Source organism: Pinus tabuliformis, chromosome 2_2 (assembly GCF_031772625.1).
Source record: "Pinus tabuliformis cultivar Carrire ecotype Pingquan chromosome 2_2, CPIR1, whole genome shotgun sequence".
Classification (NCBI taxonomy): domain Eukaryota; kingdom Viridiplantae; phylum Streptophyta; class Pinopsida; order Pinales; family Pinaceae; genus Pinus; species Pinus tabuliformis.
In genome coordinates, this window is record NC_142300.1 from 578824446 (window position 1) to 578842701 (window position 18256).

Below are 18256 nucleotides of genomic sequence, written 5' to 3' on the forward strand. Positions count from 1 at the left end.
AGATAACAAATTTGGGCATCCAATGATTTGTACTTAGAAAACTACTCCTTAATAATTAAAACCCTTAGCTGCTACACCGGTTTTCCCACATTGGGTTTTTCGGGGGATGTTTGTCCAAAAACAACGGTGTATTTGTCTGTGTGTTTATTTCTCTCTTGTGTAGTATTTTGTTTCCGCAGTGTTTTATGTTGTGAAGGCTGCAGTAGATTTTATTTCGATGTTTACTGTGTAACACTATAAATAACTTGATTTAGAAAGTAGGAGAAATTTAATCAGTTGCTGTAGTAGGGATTCTGGTCACCGAATTTTCACATAGTATCAGAGCACAGATTGAAGATGGAGAGCTCCATAGCGGAAGAGGAGGAGGTTCGAATTTCTGCGTAGGCAACAATTTGAAACCCTAGAGGCAGCGCAGTCCTTAGCCAGGAGGGTAAGTTTTTCGTGGAAATTTTACTTCTTTGAGTGAGTCAACAGAGAATAAATTTTTCTAGATCAAAGAGTACCAAAGGCAAAGGGAGTAGCAGCAGTTTCCTTGCAAAGAAGATCTTCAGCTGGGACACAGATTTTACTGCAGTTTGCTAGTGCAAATAGCATCAGGAGGAAGGAAGAGCACACTGAGGGAATTCTTTTCTCAGGGGACTTCTAGCCAAGAAGTTCAAATTTTCCTAGTAGAGCAGCATTAGTTGTGTGCAGAGTTTCTCACTCCAGAAGGGAGTGCGAATAACTAGGCAGCAATTGCGCAGAGGAGAAGAGGAATTCGACATTTTCAGAGAGATGGCATCAACAGGGTTGAGAGATCAAGATTGGTTAGAGGGAGCCTCCAACTATGTGATCTGGAAGGCTAGAATTTCCTGCCTTCTAGATGAACATGATCTCAAAACTTATATCGATAGTGTGGTAGCTATACCCGCAGATGCAGATCTGCTTAAGAAATAGAAGAAGGAGATGGCGAAATCGAAGAGGTTGATTCTCGATGGGGTTCGAGATCGCGTGGTATCTCACATAGCTGGCAAAGATACTGCTCGACATATGTGGGAAGCACTAGCTACGCTGTACGAAGGGTCTTCCGAGCAATGAAAGATGTATCTTGAGGAGACGTTGAGATGTACGAGGATGCAGAAAGGGGAGTGTATACAACCCTACCTTACTAGGCTTCAGGATGTGTGAGATAAACTGTCTTTAGTAGGGTCAACACCCCAACCTACAAAGTTTGTACGATTAGCTCTAAACAACGTTTCCGAAGAATGGCAAATTTTTGTCTAGAGTATCCTGGGCAAAGAAAAACTGCCAGATTGGGAACGTATGTGGGCTGATCTGCAGTAGGAGGACATGAGGCAAGATCTAGTGAAGAGCACCATCAGTGGTAGCAGCATCAACAATGGGACGAAGCAAGGAAAGGAAGAGGAGAATGCGGCCTTAGCATCACAGAGGCAACAGGAGTAGTGCAAGAGGAAGAAGGATATTTCTAAGATCAAGTGCTTCAGATGTGGTGAGCTTGTCCACAACAACTCTCTATGTCCTCTCAGAAAGAAGGACAAGGAGGGGAAGCAAGATCAACACGCTGCATCCGTTGAGATTGACAAGCTGTCCTTCTGATTGGAGGAAGAGTTTCACATGATCACCGAGTTACCTCCAGGGGTGAGGTGGGGTGATTTGGTTTTGTAGCCCCAGAGAGCTACAGGATGGACAAGATTCTTGAGAAGGTCCACCTCATGAATCAATACATTGATACGGGAGCCCATAGTATGTAGTAGTAGGATGGACCAGTGGTAGTTGGTGCAGTCAGGTGCCAAAGTGACAGATGCAATAGCTAGTAGCAGTCAAATACTAGGTAGTTCAGTGCATAGTTGGGAGCAGTGTAGTTGGCATAGAGTAGAGTCAGTAGCAACACAGGGGCTTTAGTGATAGTGCAGAGTCTAGCAACAGTCAAGACTCGGGTGATAGATGCATCATACTGATCACAGTTGGTTCAGTATTTTGGATGCTTTTCTGTTGTAGTTGTTGCAACAATAGTTGGAGAAGGTTGCAGTGCAGATGCAGTGTTGGTAGCAGTTCAACAGGGCCAGTAGCAGCACAAATGCAGAAATCAAAGTTGCACAGTAGTTGGTGGACAATAGAGCCAGACATCAGCAGCATAATAGGAGGTGTTACAGAGACAGGGTGTTGCTTCAGTGGGTTGCAGTGCTAGAACACATTCCTCGCTAAGAGGGGGTGTTGATTTTTGTAGCATCAGATGTGTTCTAGCCACGAAACTTTGTGGAGAGGCTAGAATACATGTATTCTCCAAAACCCATAAATTGTTTGGGAAAATTCCACCTAGAGATGGTTTAATTAAAATAATTAATCATTTTTAATGTATTCCTAAGTCTAAACTTAGGAAATGTGATTAATTAAAGGGTATTAATTAAATCTGGTGTGAATCTTCTAGATAAAGATGAGGATCAACTCCTAGTTAATCTTAGCCTTTGATTATGTTTTAATCTTGGTCGTTGGTGCTCCAACGAGAGATTATAAGAAGGAGCTTGATGGGCACTTGGAGAACACACCGAGATAGTGAGATCTAGAGATTGAATTCTCAAGAGTAGCAGTGCTGAGTTGTCGGAGAGAGATCGAGTGATCTTCTTGCAGTGAGGGGCAGGGATAGTAGATCGGAGGGGATTTTTCCAGTCCTGGTGAGTGCAAGGTAGAGAAGGCATCGAGAGGTTCAGAGGGGCAGCATAGTGCTTCAGAGGGAGTTCACAATTTTGTTGAGTAGTAGTCGAGATCTAGTGCCAGAAGCCGGGGTGTGAGTTTGGAGGGCCAAAGGGTCAAGTTTCCAGTCAGCAGAAGGTCAAAAGGAGGAGGTGACGTAGTCCCTTGAGCTGTGACGCAGTGATTGCATGAGCCCATGTAGAGATTGTGCAGTAATAGCATAGGGCATCTCATCTAGAGCTCGGATCAGTGTCAGATCTCCAGTAATAGTTTGAGATATTTTCTCACTACCTCTTTCCCTGTTTATTCTATGTATCAGATAGCCAGTTTGGGCATCTAATGATTTGTACTCAAAAAGCTACTGCTTAATAATTAATACCCTCAGTTGCTGCACTGGTTTTCCCACATTGGGGTTTTTTGGGGACGTTTGTCCAAAAACAAAGGTGTATTTGTGTGTGTATTTGTTTCTCTCCCGTGCAGTATTTTGTTTCTGCAGTGTTTTATGTTGTAAAGGCTACAATAGATTTTATTTCGATGTTTACTGTGTAACACTGTAAATAACTTGATTCAGAAAGTAGGAGAAATTTAAACAGTTGCTGCAGTAGGGATTCGGGTCACTGAACTTTCACACCAACCACAAGGAAGAGGCCATATTGGTTGAGAGCTACATTAGAAGATGATGAAGGACATGAAGCTGCGAAAGGGTCCTCCAGGGAAGTAAGAAACCAAAAAGGTATTCTGGTTACACTGCATATATGACATTCAAGGAAGCTGAGCATGAAAAGGTTTGGAAGAAAGCTATGTAGGAAGAATATCAATCCATAATGAAGAATGGGGTTTGGGAAATCGTTCCTAAACCTAGTGACAAATTGATTGTCACATCGAAATGGATCTATAAGATAAAACATGCTGTTGATGGAAGTATAGACAAGTATAAAGCAAGGTTCGTTGCAAGGGGTTTCTCTCAAAAGGAAGGCATTGACTATGAAGAAACATTTGCACCTACTGCAAGGTACACTACCATTAGATCGTTGGTTTCACTGGCTGCTACAATGGGGTGGAATATCCATAAAATGGATGTTAAGACCGCATTTTTGAATGGGACCATTGATGAGGAAGTGTACATCGAACAACCTGAAGGATTTGAAGTGAATAGCAGGGACTCTCATATTTGCATGCTTAAGAAGGCTCTATATGGCTTGAAGCAAGCACAAAGGGCATGGTATGCAAGAATGGATGAATATCTTCTCAGGATTGGGTTCGTGAAGAGTACTGCTGATCCGAATCTATATATCAAGGTCGTGAATAATGAGCTAGTCATTATTCTACTATATGTGGATGATCTATTCATCACTGGTGTAGAACGAAGAATTCAAGAATGCAAGAAGATGTTGGCAGCTGAATTTGAGATGAAGGATCTGGGATTGATGCATTATTGCCTAGGTCTAGAAGTATGGCAGAGACTTGGGGAGATATATTTGGGGCAAGGAAAGTACATCATCAAGTTATTGCAAAAATTTGGGATAATGGAATGCAAGCTGATGGTTACTCCTATGATCACCAACCTCAAGAAGTTGAGAAGCTCCAACTCGAGTCTTGTGGATCCTACCTCATATATCATTAGTTGGTGGGTTTGCTGATGTATCTGGTAAATACTAGGCCAGATATATGCTTTACTGTGAACATTCTTAATTAGTTTAAGTTGGAACCTCGTCATGATCACTGGATAGTTGTCGAACATATATTGAGGATCTTCGTGGCACTATACATCACTGCCTAAAGTATGATAGTAAGGAAGTCAAGCTAATTGGCTTCACAGACTTTGATTGGGGTGGTAGTGAGACCGATGGAAGGAGCACTATCAGAGGATTCTTTACTTTGGGAGTTGCTATGATCTCATGGATGAGTAGGAAGCAAGATCCCGTTGCATTGAGTAGCACCAAAACAAAATATGTGGCTTCATGTGAAGTATGAAAAGAGGTTGTTTGGTTAAGGAAGCTTCTGACAGACTTGTTTGAAAGGTCCCTGGGTCCTAATGTGATTAACTGTGATAATCAAAGTTGTATCAAGATGTTTGGAGATCTCGTGTTTCATTCGAGGACGAAACATATCAAAAATAAGTTCCACTTTATTAGGAACTTGGCACAAGATGGGATCGTGAAGCTAGAATATGTTCTGATAGACGAACAGGTAACAAACATTCTGACAAAGGTTCTTCCTAATAAGAAGTTCGAATATCTAAGGAACCTGCTGGGTTTGGTAGATATTGGTGATTGTATTGATGATAAAGGAATGTAAGAGATTTGTTGAGGCTTTGCAAGTGAAGCATTGCCTGGGGAGACATCAGGCCGACACTATGTGTTGATGTTAGGAATCCCGGAATTGAAAAGGGGGTGTTGTTTCTTGAGCTCGGTTTTGGATACACACTTGTATGTTTGGGTTAGTGGTTAGCAAGTAAGACTGATGGTACCTAGAGGGGCTGAAAGCTTGAGTCCACCTTACTCCCACCTGGATAGATTGCACTGGTCAGGAATCTAGTCCATGGCATTCCGGTGCCCAAATGTGACTGATTGGATAGATTTCCCTGGTTAGGAATCTAGTCCATGGCGTTGTGATGCCTAAATTGTTGAGTGACTAGTTGGATAGATTTCCCTAGTCAAGAATCTAGTCCATGGCATTGCGGTGCCTAAAGGTTCTTCATGTTTTCATATAGTTTGAGATCTTCCATTGTATTTGTACATTGTGAATACCTTCCTTGTTAAGAGGGAGTGTTGGAAAAAGTAACTATGTTTGGTCTTCAATAATGTACTTGAGCCATTATGTAATGTACTTGTCAAAAGAATAGAGAAAATAATTTTTATTATTGTAACAATGACTTATTAAAGGATGGGTTTCATGGTTGGGTCATCATTATATTAGTCAAAGTCCCCATTGTGGACTCCTAAGATTAATATTGAGTTTATAGAGTCATTGTATGTTCGAAGAGACCCTTCTTGGGCTTTCGGATCATGTAAAAAGGTTTTATATCAAGTCAAATATGAATTATGTGACCTCCACATCATGTTGCCCTAAGGAAGATCAAGTCAGACTAAATACCCCCATTCGACCCACAAGAAGCCTATATATTGAAGGAGGTCGAAGACATTTGGATTACTCACTCTCTCAAGCAATTTGATATCTCTAGAAGAGCTGGGAAGTGCAAAGTCTACTGCCGGAAGGAGGAAAGAAGTGCGAGTTTGGGGGAGTCTCTATAGAAGAGGAAAATCAAACTTTTGGTGCCTCTCTCTGTTTCGTGGTCTGGTTTAGGAGATCGAAGTCTCCTAGGGTTTTGTTGTTGCCAGAAGCTGCATGTTGTTGGGAACTGCTGCCTAGTCGAAGTTGCTGGAAGGGGTCGAAGATCTTGGAGGCTGACATGGTGTGGAGGGAAAGTCTGGTCTTGGTTTAGGGTGAAGAGTCTCAAAGAATACTATTGAAAGGAAGAAATACTTTGACTGGATTTTCCCCTCGTGTGGGGTTTTGCCCTGGCATGTGCCTATATCTTGTGTCTCTTGTTTTGTGATCTTCATGTATGTATAATTGCTTGATGAAAGATAAGATAATAAAGAAGTAAAAGAAGCCAACACACTCACAAGTAATTATCAAGAAAGGAGAATCAAACCCTAATATAATATCTTTGATTTTCCAACAACTTCCCCTTTCATGAATTTAGCGAGTGCTTGAGTATCTTCTTTGGGAGGTTGGGTTATTAACCCCTTGATGTGATCCATGACTTCATTCTCAATGAGGTTTAGGTTTGTTCTTTTCTTCCATGCAAGAAAATTTGAAGCCCCAACTAATTTGTTGCTCTCCTTGCAAAGACATTTTTATAGTTTTAGATGAGGTCATATACTTACTTGAGTAGATGTTGCTTTGCTTCCTCCTTAATTTTGACAGTGATATAGATAGTAGAAGATTACTCCTTGAAGTATTCTTTAATGAGAGAGAGCTTGCTTTACGAACCCTTTTTGAAGAGAATGATAATGTTCTTCGATCTAGTCTTCCTTAGTCTTTGAAAACCTTCCACTCCTTAGATGATGGATGAGAGATGATCTCGAAAAATGATTTTAGGGTTTTTGTCTTTCTTTTTGCGTCCTTGATGATGATTCCAAGACTCTAGCTGAAGTAGATTTCTTCGATCTAGGGTTTCGGTATGATGAAGATCTTAATCTCTTGCTTGGTATTCTTTGTCTTGCTTTGATCCCTTTCTTGAACCTCAATCCTTATGTGTCAATTTGATTATATGCCCCTCCTTGACTTTAACACCTTAGCTCTGATACCATGTTGAGTAATCTAGGGCATCAAGTGTTGGATGATTTCTCTACTTATGATAATTGCTTGTGATAGATTTTTTGCTTCTTGATTATGATCTTCTCTTCTTGGGTTATTATTATGTTCTTTTAATCAAGACAGCTACCAAATCATGAACAATAAGAAGACGAGACACAGTATATAGGCTTGTCAGCTAGGGCCAAAACCTCTCTCTTTGAGAGGAAACCCAAACAAAATTCTTCTTAAAGATCTTCAATTGACGAATACCAAGACCATGACAAAGACCCTTGACACTAGAGTCCTCCCAAGACCAAGTCACTAGCCTCTGCTCCAACGCTGCTCTTTCTCTTCTTCTCGGCTTCCTTTAGAACCTCAGTCTCTTCTTGTAGGTCTACAACCCTACCACAGAAACCCTAGATTACTTTTGCTTCCTTGAATAGTCTCCTTAAGAAGAAATGCTGACAAGTCCAGAAAGCAAGAAATGAAGGAATGCTCTCACAAGAAGCATTAGATGGTTGACCTATCTATCTAATAAGAAGCAAATGAAGAAAGAGATCAAGCATGTGGAAGAACACCATGATCACCGAGAATCACTATCTGACAAGATACTTTGAAGATATCTCCCGAAAGAAGGCAAGACAACTCTGATAAAGGAAGAAAGGACCCTTGACACCTATGAAGGCCTTGGAGATATAAAAGGTGCAGATAACTGATTCTACTCTATAAAGATGTCGTGATGAAGAAGTCATCCAACAAAAGGAAAAACAATGTTGAAGCAATATCATGATGAAGTCATGATGGGCTACTAGGTTAGAACATGTAAACAAGCAAGTACAACGAAGCATCCATGAGAAGAATATTTCGTAGCATGGACAAGATGACAGAGTAGCCAAGATGACAAGGAAACTTGATATATGACATGATAGCCACATTCCTCGAAGAAAGCAATGACATGACAAATTAAGGAGGAAAGTGATCGATGGATAGTGCCCTACCTAGAAGAAGTTCGAACAAATACTTCATGACAACAAGAAAGGAAGAATATCAAACAGTTGAAGGACCCAGGAAGAAGAAGTTGTTGATGAAGGAAGGAGTCCCCAGTTAAGAGGGAGCTCTAATAGGTTCATGATCAAGAGGGAGTTTTGGATCACCCCTGATTACAAAGGAATGACAATTGTGTTTTTCCATTTAATGGGTCATGCACTAGACCAAGACTAACAACCGTAAGTCTAGATGAAGGCCATGAATGGAAATGTAGACACAAGATAGACACAACATTCTTGTCTTCACTTGGGAAGAAAGAATGGGAGGATTGGGTAATCATTTGACATCCGATACTCTTTGAGGATGTGTAGGGCATCCAAGACAAGAGTAGGCAAGAGGACCGATATTCTTTGGTGGATGCGAACCCAAGATAAGAATAGTCCTAGAAGGTCATACTCGAAGAACACCCAGGTGGGTATGTACCTTGAGAGACAATGATGAAAGTGTCTATAAATCATTGGTCTCGCTAGCATTGTAGCTCATGGTCTCGTAAAGAGATGGAGCTATTAGTCATGGCCTTGCACTATGACAACGCTGATGGATATGATGCTATAACAAATGGATTGCAAATACCATTTCTCTTATGTGAATTCTTCAAGATTGATAATAGCCAAACACCTTGTAATGTTGTATGAATACCTCCCTAGTTAAGAGGGAGTGTTGAAGGAAGTGTAATTAGGTTCGGTCTTCATAAATGTACTTTTGATATTTGTACTTATTGAAAAAAAGAAATATTATTTTTATAATATATGTCAATGAGTTTCTTACTCATTGAATTAGGTCTAGCACATGTCAAATTGCTATAAGTCAAATAGTCAAGAGAAAAATTGAAGGCCTTAAGGGCATGTTTTTTTTTTTCTAGGCTAAGACTAAACTAAGTACCCACGGGGAATTGAACCAGTGACCTATCGCAAGGAGTGCCTTAACAGCGCACCCATTCACCGTCAATCCAAAGCCCCGTGGGCTAGCCTTAAGGGCATGTTACTCTATGTATAAATATATATTAAATTCAAAGGGAAAACCTCCAAGCAAATTCAAGTCTATTCCTAGGCAATGGCACCTTCAAGCATGCCACAACACCATGGAAACTATCCGAAGTCTGCTCAACAAATCAACCACCAAACTGCCCTCAAAGTCGGCCTACAATTAAGAGGACAAGTGGGCCTAAAAGTAGTCAATCAAGTCGGCCGGCTTAAATGGAGGGACAACCCTCTATTTATAGAGGCTGTCCACTCCAAAGACAACGCATCATTTGTGCTCTGAAATCTGCAAAAGAAAGAGAACAAGAAGGGCGAAGAAAGCCAAGGTAAAGGTCTACAAGGGCAGCGAGGCAAGGAGGAAGAACAACGAAGTTTAAATGGACTATTTCTAGGGTTTACACAGTCACACTTGTGAGGGAATGAAAGACAGTCTGCGGCTATAAAATAGTAAGATCGTAGTTGTATATTTCTCTTTGTTTGGGGCTAAAACTAGGCCTACAAGGCCTCCTACTCCAGCGTGGAAGAAATACTCTCAGGCGAAGTAAGAAAGCATAAGACCGAAGTATAAAGGACTATTTCTGGGGCTAGAAACAGTCACACTTGCGAGGCACAGTAAGGGTATGTCTGAGCCATAACAACAACTAGTGAACAGTCCATTGTTTGGGTAAGAGATCAAGCCTACAAGGACTCCCAAGCCTAGCGAAGGAGTCTATCTCTCTAGCAAAAGTGAAAGGCCTCTAATTGGAGGACAAAGTGCCAAAAGAACTGCCGGGACATAAGGTGCAGAAAGTAAAAAGACTTGACTTGTGCTTGGAGGATCCCTTTGTCAAGGGTCTAGGGTTTGACATTGATCAATAGAAGCTTCAATAAGAGAAATTCACTAAAGGGTTTTCCTCTCAAGAGGAGAGGTTTTGGCCCTTGGAGAGAGCCAAACATCTTGTGTTCTTGTTTTATGTTTTGGTAGCAGTTTGCTGAAGTACACACACATGCATTAATAATAAGAGGAAGAAGATTAAGCCAACTAGAAAAAGTAAAATGACTCCACAAATTGTTATCAAGTAACAAAGAATCACACTACACTACTTTGCCCTAGATTCTTCAACATGGGATGAGAGCTAAGGTGACACATCAAGGAATGGGCAACTCAAGAACACTCATCAAGGAGAAGCATTTACAAAGTTGAAGCATCAAGCCTAGAAGTCTCAATCACTTCAAGGACAAGAAGGGTCTACAATCAACCATTCATCAAGAGGTCTACAAAGCTAGAAGAAGAGCCTTACATAAAGGCACCTACAAAGAAGATTAGATTGAAGCAAGACCTACATCAAGCTACAAATCTTCAAGCAAATCTCATCACCAAGCAAGTCTACTTGGAGAAGGCAACTTGAAGAACATCAAGATCCAGGGAAGACAAGCCATCAAGCCTTCAAGGAGGAAGCAAATCCATTACATCTCAAAATCTATCAAGTACATGTCCCCTTTTGAATATACATCAATGTATTTTTGCAAGGAAAGCAATAAATTAGTAGGCACCAATAACTTTCTTGCAGGGAAGAAGAGGACTGATCTACTTCTCAAGGAGAATGAACTCCTAGAACATGTCAGAGGGAATATCACTATCCCTGCTAAGGAACAAAATCAAGCCTTAGCCAAGTACAATAAGGATGAAACAAGAGCTCAAAGGATTCTGATAGAATCAATCAAGACTCTCTCATTCCTTATGTCTCCTAGTTTGAGACATCAAAAGAAATTTATGATAAACTTGTAGAGCTATTCTCGGTATCCACAACCGGAGAAGTAATATCTCTAAGGAATGAATTGTACAAAATGAAGATAACAAAAGAAGGAATAGCTCCCTACTTCATGAAAATCTCTGAAATGAGAGATCAACTTCAAGAGCTTGGGGAAGTCATGTCCGACAGAGAGATGACAACTGTAGTACTCAATCCTCTACTTGAGGAATGGGGAAACTTTACATCAAGCATATATCCTAAGAAGGAAGCAACCACTCTTAGTGAAATGCGGTCTCTATGTATAACAGTGGAAACCAAACTTAAGGCAAAAGAAGATGTGGGATCAAAGGAGCAAGCATTTGCTACCATGGCCAAAAGAAAGGGTAAATTTGGCAAATTTGGTCCACGAAGAACAAACAACAAAGACATGTCCAAGATCCAATGCTTTGGATGCCAAGAATATGGACATTACAAAAGGAATTTCCCTAAGCTTAAGAAGGATAACAACAAGAAAAGAAAGAGGGAAGAAGCTCACTTGACTCAATAGGTGAAAGAAGAAGGAAAGAAGCAAAAGAAGGAAGATCCTCCAGATATCTACTATGACTAGGTCAAACTCTTTACTTCTAGACTTCTTTCAAAGTTTTGAGTAATATAGGAGCATGTAGGAATAAGATTAATATTGCATGGCTAGAAACATCCTCTAGAATCTAGAAGCATGATTTACATAGAATTCTAGATACTCATGAAGATGTAGCATTTATGATAAGAACCAAAATGCATATGTAGAAATAAATTCTAGAATATAGGAGCATGATAGATATAGCTCAAGATATTCATATAAAAGAAGCACACTTAGTATAAGACCTCATCCACGGTGAAACAAAATTGATCATGATTACGAATCTTTGAAGACCTCCATCATCAAAAGAAAGGAAACATTTGCAAGGCAAGGATCTTTAAGATCCTATGATGGAATCTTCAAAAGAAGGTTCATGAACCAAGGCAGATGTCTCATTGGGAATCCCATTCATGGGATTCAAGAAAAGGATGATATGTAGGCAAGCTAAGATGAAGCAAGAAGGGCCACACCAAAGGATGATCAAAGGAGAATCAAGATGAGGTATGTATGCATTAAAGTTTAGTCATGTTATCATTTGTATATTATTGAGTCATGGGATAGTTCTATAACATGATCAAGCATGAAAGAATCTCTTTCACCAAGAACATGCTCGAAGGCATGTACCACAATGCAATGAAGGTCAACAAAAGAATATGCTCACGTAAGGAGTATGAGATTGCTGACTAAGAAGCAAGAAGAAATGTTGACAAGTCCAGAAAGCAGGCAATGAAAGAATGCTCTCACGAGAAGCATTAGATCGTTGACCTATCTATCTAATAAGAAGCAAATGAAGAAAGAGATCAAGCATGTGGAAGAACACCATGATCACCGAGAATCACTATCTGACAAGATACTTTGAAGATATCTCCCGAAAGAAGGCAAGACAACTCTGATAAAGGAAGAAATGACCCTTGACACCTATGAAGGCCTTGGAGATATAAAAGGTGCAGATAACTAATTCTACTCTATAGAGATGTTGTGATGAAGAAGCCATCCAACAAAAGGAAAAACAATGTTGAAGCAATATCAAGATGAAGTCATGATGGGCTACTAGGCCAGAACATGTAAACAAACAAGTACAACGAAGCATCCATGAGAAGAATATTCCGTAGCATGGACAAGATGACAAAGGGGTAGCCAAGATGACAAGGAAACCTGATATATGACATGATAGCCACTTTCCTCGAAGAAAGCAATGACATGAAAAACCGAGGAAAGTGATCGATGGATAGTGCCCTACTAGGAAGAATTTCAAACGAAGACTTCATGACATCAAGAAAGGAAGAAGATCAAGTAGCTGAAGGACCCACGAAGAAGAAGCTGCTGGTGAAGGAAGGAGTCCCCAATTAAGAGGGAGCTTTGACAGGTCCCTGATCAAGAGGGAGTTTTGGATCACCCCTGATTACAAAGGAGTGACAATTGTGTTTTTCCATTCATGGGTCATGCACTAGATTAGGTCTAACAACCGTAAGTCTAGATGAAGGCCATGAATGGAAATATAGACACAAGATAGACACAACATTCTTGTCTTCACTTGGGAAGAAAGAATGGGAGGATTGGGTAATCATTTGGCATTTGATACTCTTTGAGGATGTGTAGGGCATTCAAGACAAGAGTAGGCAAGAGGACCGATATTCTTTGAGGGCTAGGAATGCAAGATAAGAATAGTCCTAGAAGGTCATACTCGGAGAACGCCCGGGTGTGTATGTACCTTGAGAGACAATGATGAAAGTGTTTATAAATCATTGGTCTCGCCAACATTGTAGCTCATGGTCTCGTAAAGAGATGGAGCTGTTAGTGAAGGCCTTGCACTATGACAATGCTGATGGATATGATGCTATAACAGATGGATTGCAAATCAGATTTCTCTTTTGTGAATTCTTCAAGATTGATAATAGCCAAACACCTTGTAATGTTGTATGAATACCTCCCTAGTAAAGAGGGAGTGTTGAAGGAAATGTAACTAGCTTCGGTCTTCATAAATATACTTTTGATATTTGTACTTATTCAAGAAAAGAAATATTATTTTTATAATATATGTCAATGAGTTTCTTGCTCATTGAAGTAGGTCTAGCACATGTCAAAGTGCTATAAGTATGTCAAATAGTCAAGAGAAAAATTGAAGGCCTTAAGGGCATGTTACTCTATGTATAAATATATGTTAAAGTTAAAGGGAAAACCTCCAAGCAAAGTCAAGTCTACTCCTAGGCAATGGAACCTTCAAGAAGCTCCTTCAAGCATGCTACAACACTATGGAAACTATTCGAAGTCTGCTCAACAAATCAGCCACCAAACTTCCCTCAAAGTCGGCCTACAATTAAGTGGACAAGTCGGTGTAAAGTAGTTAGTCAAGTCAGCTTAAATGGAGGGACAATGCTCTATTTATTGAGGCTGTCCACTCCAAAGACAACACATCAATTTTGCTCTAAAATCCGCAAAAGAAAGAGAAGAAGAAGGACGAAGAAAGCCAAGGTAAAGGTTTACAAGGGCAGCGAGGCAAGGAGGAAGAACGAAGTTTAAAGGGACTGTTTCTAGGGTTCACACAGTCACACGTGCGAGGGAATGAAAGAGAGTTTGCAGCTATAACAACAGTAAGATCACAATTGTATATCTCTCTTTGTTTGGGGCTAAAACTAGGCCTACAAGGCCTCCTACTCCAGCGTGGAAGAAAGACTCTCAAGCGAAGTAAGAAAGCAAAATACTGAAGTATAAAGGACTGTTTCTAGGGCTAGATACAGTGACACGTGCGAGGTGTAGTAAGGGTATGTCTGAGCCATAACAACAGCTAGTGAACAATCCATTGTTTCAGTAAGAGATGAAGCCTACAAGGACTCCCAAGCCTAGCGAAGGAGTCTATCTCTCTAGCAAAAGTGAAAGGCCTCTAATTGGAGGACGAAGTGCTGACAGACAAAGTGCCAGAAGAATTGCCAAGACATAAGGTGCAGAAAGTAAAAAGACTTGACTTGTGCTTGGAGGATCCCTTTGTCAAGGGTCTAGGGTTTGGCATTGATGAATAGAAGCTTCAATAAGAGAAATTCACTAAAGGGTTTTCCTCTCAAGAGAAGAGAGGTTTTGGCCCTGGCAGAGAGCCAAACTTCTTGTGTTCTTGTTTTATGTTTTGGTAGCAGTTTGATGAAGTACACACACATGCATTAATAATAATAAGAAGAAGATTGAGCTAACTAGAAAAAGTAAAAAGACTCCACAAATTGTTATCAAGTAACGAAGAATCACACTACACTACTTTGCCCTAGATTCTTCAACACGTTGGTCATGACTGTTTTAGGCCGACATGATGTTTGGAGAATGCCGACTTCATCTTCTACAATAATCTCTTCATTGTAGGCCGACTTGATGAGGGCTAGTGAGAAGGTCTTGGAGGATTACTTTACATAGACAAGTATGACTCTTTACAATGTGTAACATGTCTTCATTACATGACAATGACTCTTTAGACTTTTATGACTAGATGACAAAATTGCCTGCAATGGGAACCTATACTAAAAATAAAATCTCTTTCTTATGAAATTCATGATGCAAGTATTACATTAATTTAATTTTTCTTCTTTACATCTCTTACATAAAATCACAATTACATGTCATTATGAAGACCGGACCTAGTTACACTTTTCAACAAAAAGGACACTCCCATGTAATGTTATCACTAACAAAGAAAATCATTTTTAAATGGTAACAACTTGCTTTTGGGTTCCTTTGATTTGTGTTCTTAATTGTGTGCTTTTCATGTAAACATGAAGATTCTTGAGAAGAGGTCATATCCTTCAGTTTTTGTGGCTTAAAGAAAGATGAAATATTGAGTTATCTTTTGGACAGAATGCGAGGGAGACATCTTAACCAGGTCAACGCATTTTATGTTGTGTATATGTCAACTCATGATTGCCTTTTTTTCATGTATTTATTCTAGCTGCACTAAAAACAACCAGGTGCATCTACATCATGGGTAGATTCAGGTAATTGTCTAAGTTTGTAATGTTAAGAAACTAAATTGAAAAGGTGGAATTCCATGAAAGTGGATTGTTTTCGAAAAGATCACCATAATGATATTTTTATAAAGTTGATAATCAAAATAATAACTAAAAGAAACTATGATAATAATAAACTATAATAGAATAAGCCCGCATAGATCCTTCTTAGCCTTCATCTCTAACTATTAAAGAATGGATTTGTGCATCTATTTCATTTTGATCCCTTTTGGTGCTTATTAGATTCGCAGTTAAAGTGGATATAAGATAGTATGATATCTTAATTCATGCGTGCTTGCAAATATCCTTCTTTGCCTTCTAATTATCAAAGGATGGGTTTGCGCATCTATTTCCTTTTGATCCCTTTTGGTGCTTATTAGATCCGCAGTTAAAGTGGATATATGATAGTATGATATCTTAATTCATGCGTGCTTGCAAATTTATTAAATTAAATAAGAATTCCTGAGAAACTAGCACTTTTTCCAAGGGTAATTCTTTGGGAATTGAGGTCCCCTCGGTAATATAGTTCATCCCACTCTCTTGCCTGTAATTGAGAATGAGATTTGCTGTTACCTTATCAGTGCCACACAAATATCTGCAAACATCTTTCTTACATGTGCATACCCTACCTCCCTCCAGATTCGAATATGTAACCTTCAAGGTGAAAACATATGTTCTTAACTGGTAGGCCCACTTCGGTTGTATAAAAGAAAGTGACGCTTAACGTTGATTTGTTCCTCGTAGAAAGTGACACTTGGGGTTAAAGCTGATTTTTCTTTATCATATTATCTTCTTACTGTTATGTTGGTCTTGTCTTATAAGCTAAGGATAACAACTTGTTTTAGTTCATATATCTCTGAAGTAGGATCCAATAGATCTGTTTCGGTGAAAGCATTTGCAGGGGCAGCTGAATTCCTTGTCACTTTCCAAGAGCTCATGTATACCGTTATTTTTGTTGTTACATCTTACAGGTATTTAAAGAGTGGACCCGGAAATCTTGAGAGAGATATTGAAAGAAAGTTCAGCTATGCATTGAGTAGGGAAGATCTTGAAAATGCTATCCTAGGTGGACCATAAAGTATGCATTTTTAGAGAATGTTCTACTCATGTAAATATCGTTATGGCATACATCTCCTCATTCGATTTAGTTGACCTTAATTTCATGTTTATTCTCTGTTAAGTGAAGGAAGTTCAAAGAGCCTACCTCCATGTCGTAGTATTGGATATGAGCATGAAGCATTCATATAAGAGATGCCGTGGACATAGCTTTTCATGAAATTAAAATATGACAAATATGTTGCTGAAGTAATAATGTGTACAATGTGTATAACTTGGATTTTTGAACAAAACCATTATACATTGCACAATTTTTATGTGGTGTTTAATTAAATTCAGTGATCACTTGGATATAATAAATGAGGTTACAATTATTTTTCAATGAAATGAAATAAAATGTATATTAAATTTATAAGTGTAATTTTTCATGTAATTCCATTTAATCTTTTAATAGAAATAGCTATTCTTTATTTGGCCCAAAAAAAGTCATGTTTATTAACAAGGAATTTCTCACTCGGACTCTGTTAAAAATTGTTTTGCCGTGTGAAAAAAAGGCACTTTTTCTAACGGAAAAGTATTCATTGATGTGTAACTGAAAATATTGGTCGTAAAAATAAATACATTTACATGAGAAATATATTTGTATGCCAACACTATGTACGCACAAAAATTGCTTACATTAAGAAAAATGATTGTATTTGACTATTTTTAAGTGATTATATATAATGGAAATGATTTGCATTGGATTTTTTTTTTAACAGTTAAGACATTTTTTTAACAGTTAAGACTTATTTCACTTGATGTGACACTCACAATTTAAAATTTCAACCTTAGAATCTTTCAAAAGATGGTGCTATGCATATAGGAAATATGTTGTTGGGGTTTTACATGGGTGTTAATTTTATAATTTTATAAAAATGCATTTTACGGTTTATAAATTAAAATGTATAAAATCTTGTCAAACAATTAGCCAACCAAGAAAGATATTATTAATAGAAAAAAAAAAAATATGAGGTGGAGTTTGATTCATTTGTGTGTGTTTCAAGTTATAGATTATTACAATTTTTTTTCTCAAGGAACCTTTTCCCTTGGAATTTGTAGATGAAAGGAAGATCAACTGCCACTGGTATAGGTGGTTAGTAACTTGAGTGAACAATAACCCCAATAAATTATAAGGGTTGATCTCAATGCCTAAGCTAAATCTTGGGTCTCTCTCTCTCTCTCTCTATATATATATATATATATATATATATATATATAACCCAGCCTAGATGTTGGTAAGATTTCATCCCTATAGTCTTATGTGAAACCATTAGCACCATTCAGTCACAAACATAGACCATAGCATGTCACTTGGTGATATCCGAACCTTGTTGTGGGCTAATCCGCTACTAGCTTTCATTGCACCTATAAACCACCATTAACAAAATTTGCTAAAGTTTAGTGTTAGTGATATTTTTTCCTTGTTTGTAAAATAAGTATGAGTTCTCTTGATTTAAACTAATCCACTATTAAAATTCTCTAAATTTTTGTGTTACCATGTTCTTTCCCTTTTAATTTATGATTACATGTATATATTTATATGCGATGAATATGATACCCTTGTTTTGATCCCAAATTCAATATTGTATACTGGGGGCTTAAGTAGGGTTAAGGAAAAATATCAAAGAAAAGTAATTTAACCTAAAGTCTTTGAAACCTTAATTATGTTCCTTAATATTAACTATTTTTTGTTTTATTAAGCATTAGTAGGGGTTTTTACATGAAGGTGGTCTTTGGGTCTCCATAGGAAACATAGACCCTTTATGTTATGCAACTTGGCTATACCTTTTCACCATGCAA

At 38.7% G+C, this 18256-nt stretch overlaps 1 protein-coding gene across 1 annotated transcript in view; it reads left to right on the forward strand.

Annotated features, from left to right (window-relative positions):
* Window positions 1-16731, forward strand: part of LOC149193988 (tRNA dimethylallyltransferase) — a 124833-nt gene extending 108102 nt beyond the window's left edge. Inside the window, exon 2 of the mRNA XM_089407134.1 lies at window positions 16330-16731. Within this exon, the coding sequence (XP_089263260.1) occupies window positions 16330-16435 (106 nt within the window). The 3' untranslated portion in view covers window positions 16436-16731. The remainder of the gene's footprint in view (window positions 1-16329) is intronic.
* Window positions 16732-18256: the final 1525 nt, after the last annotated feature.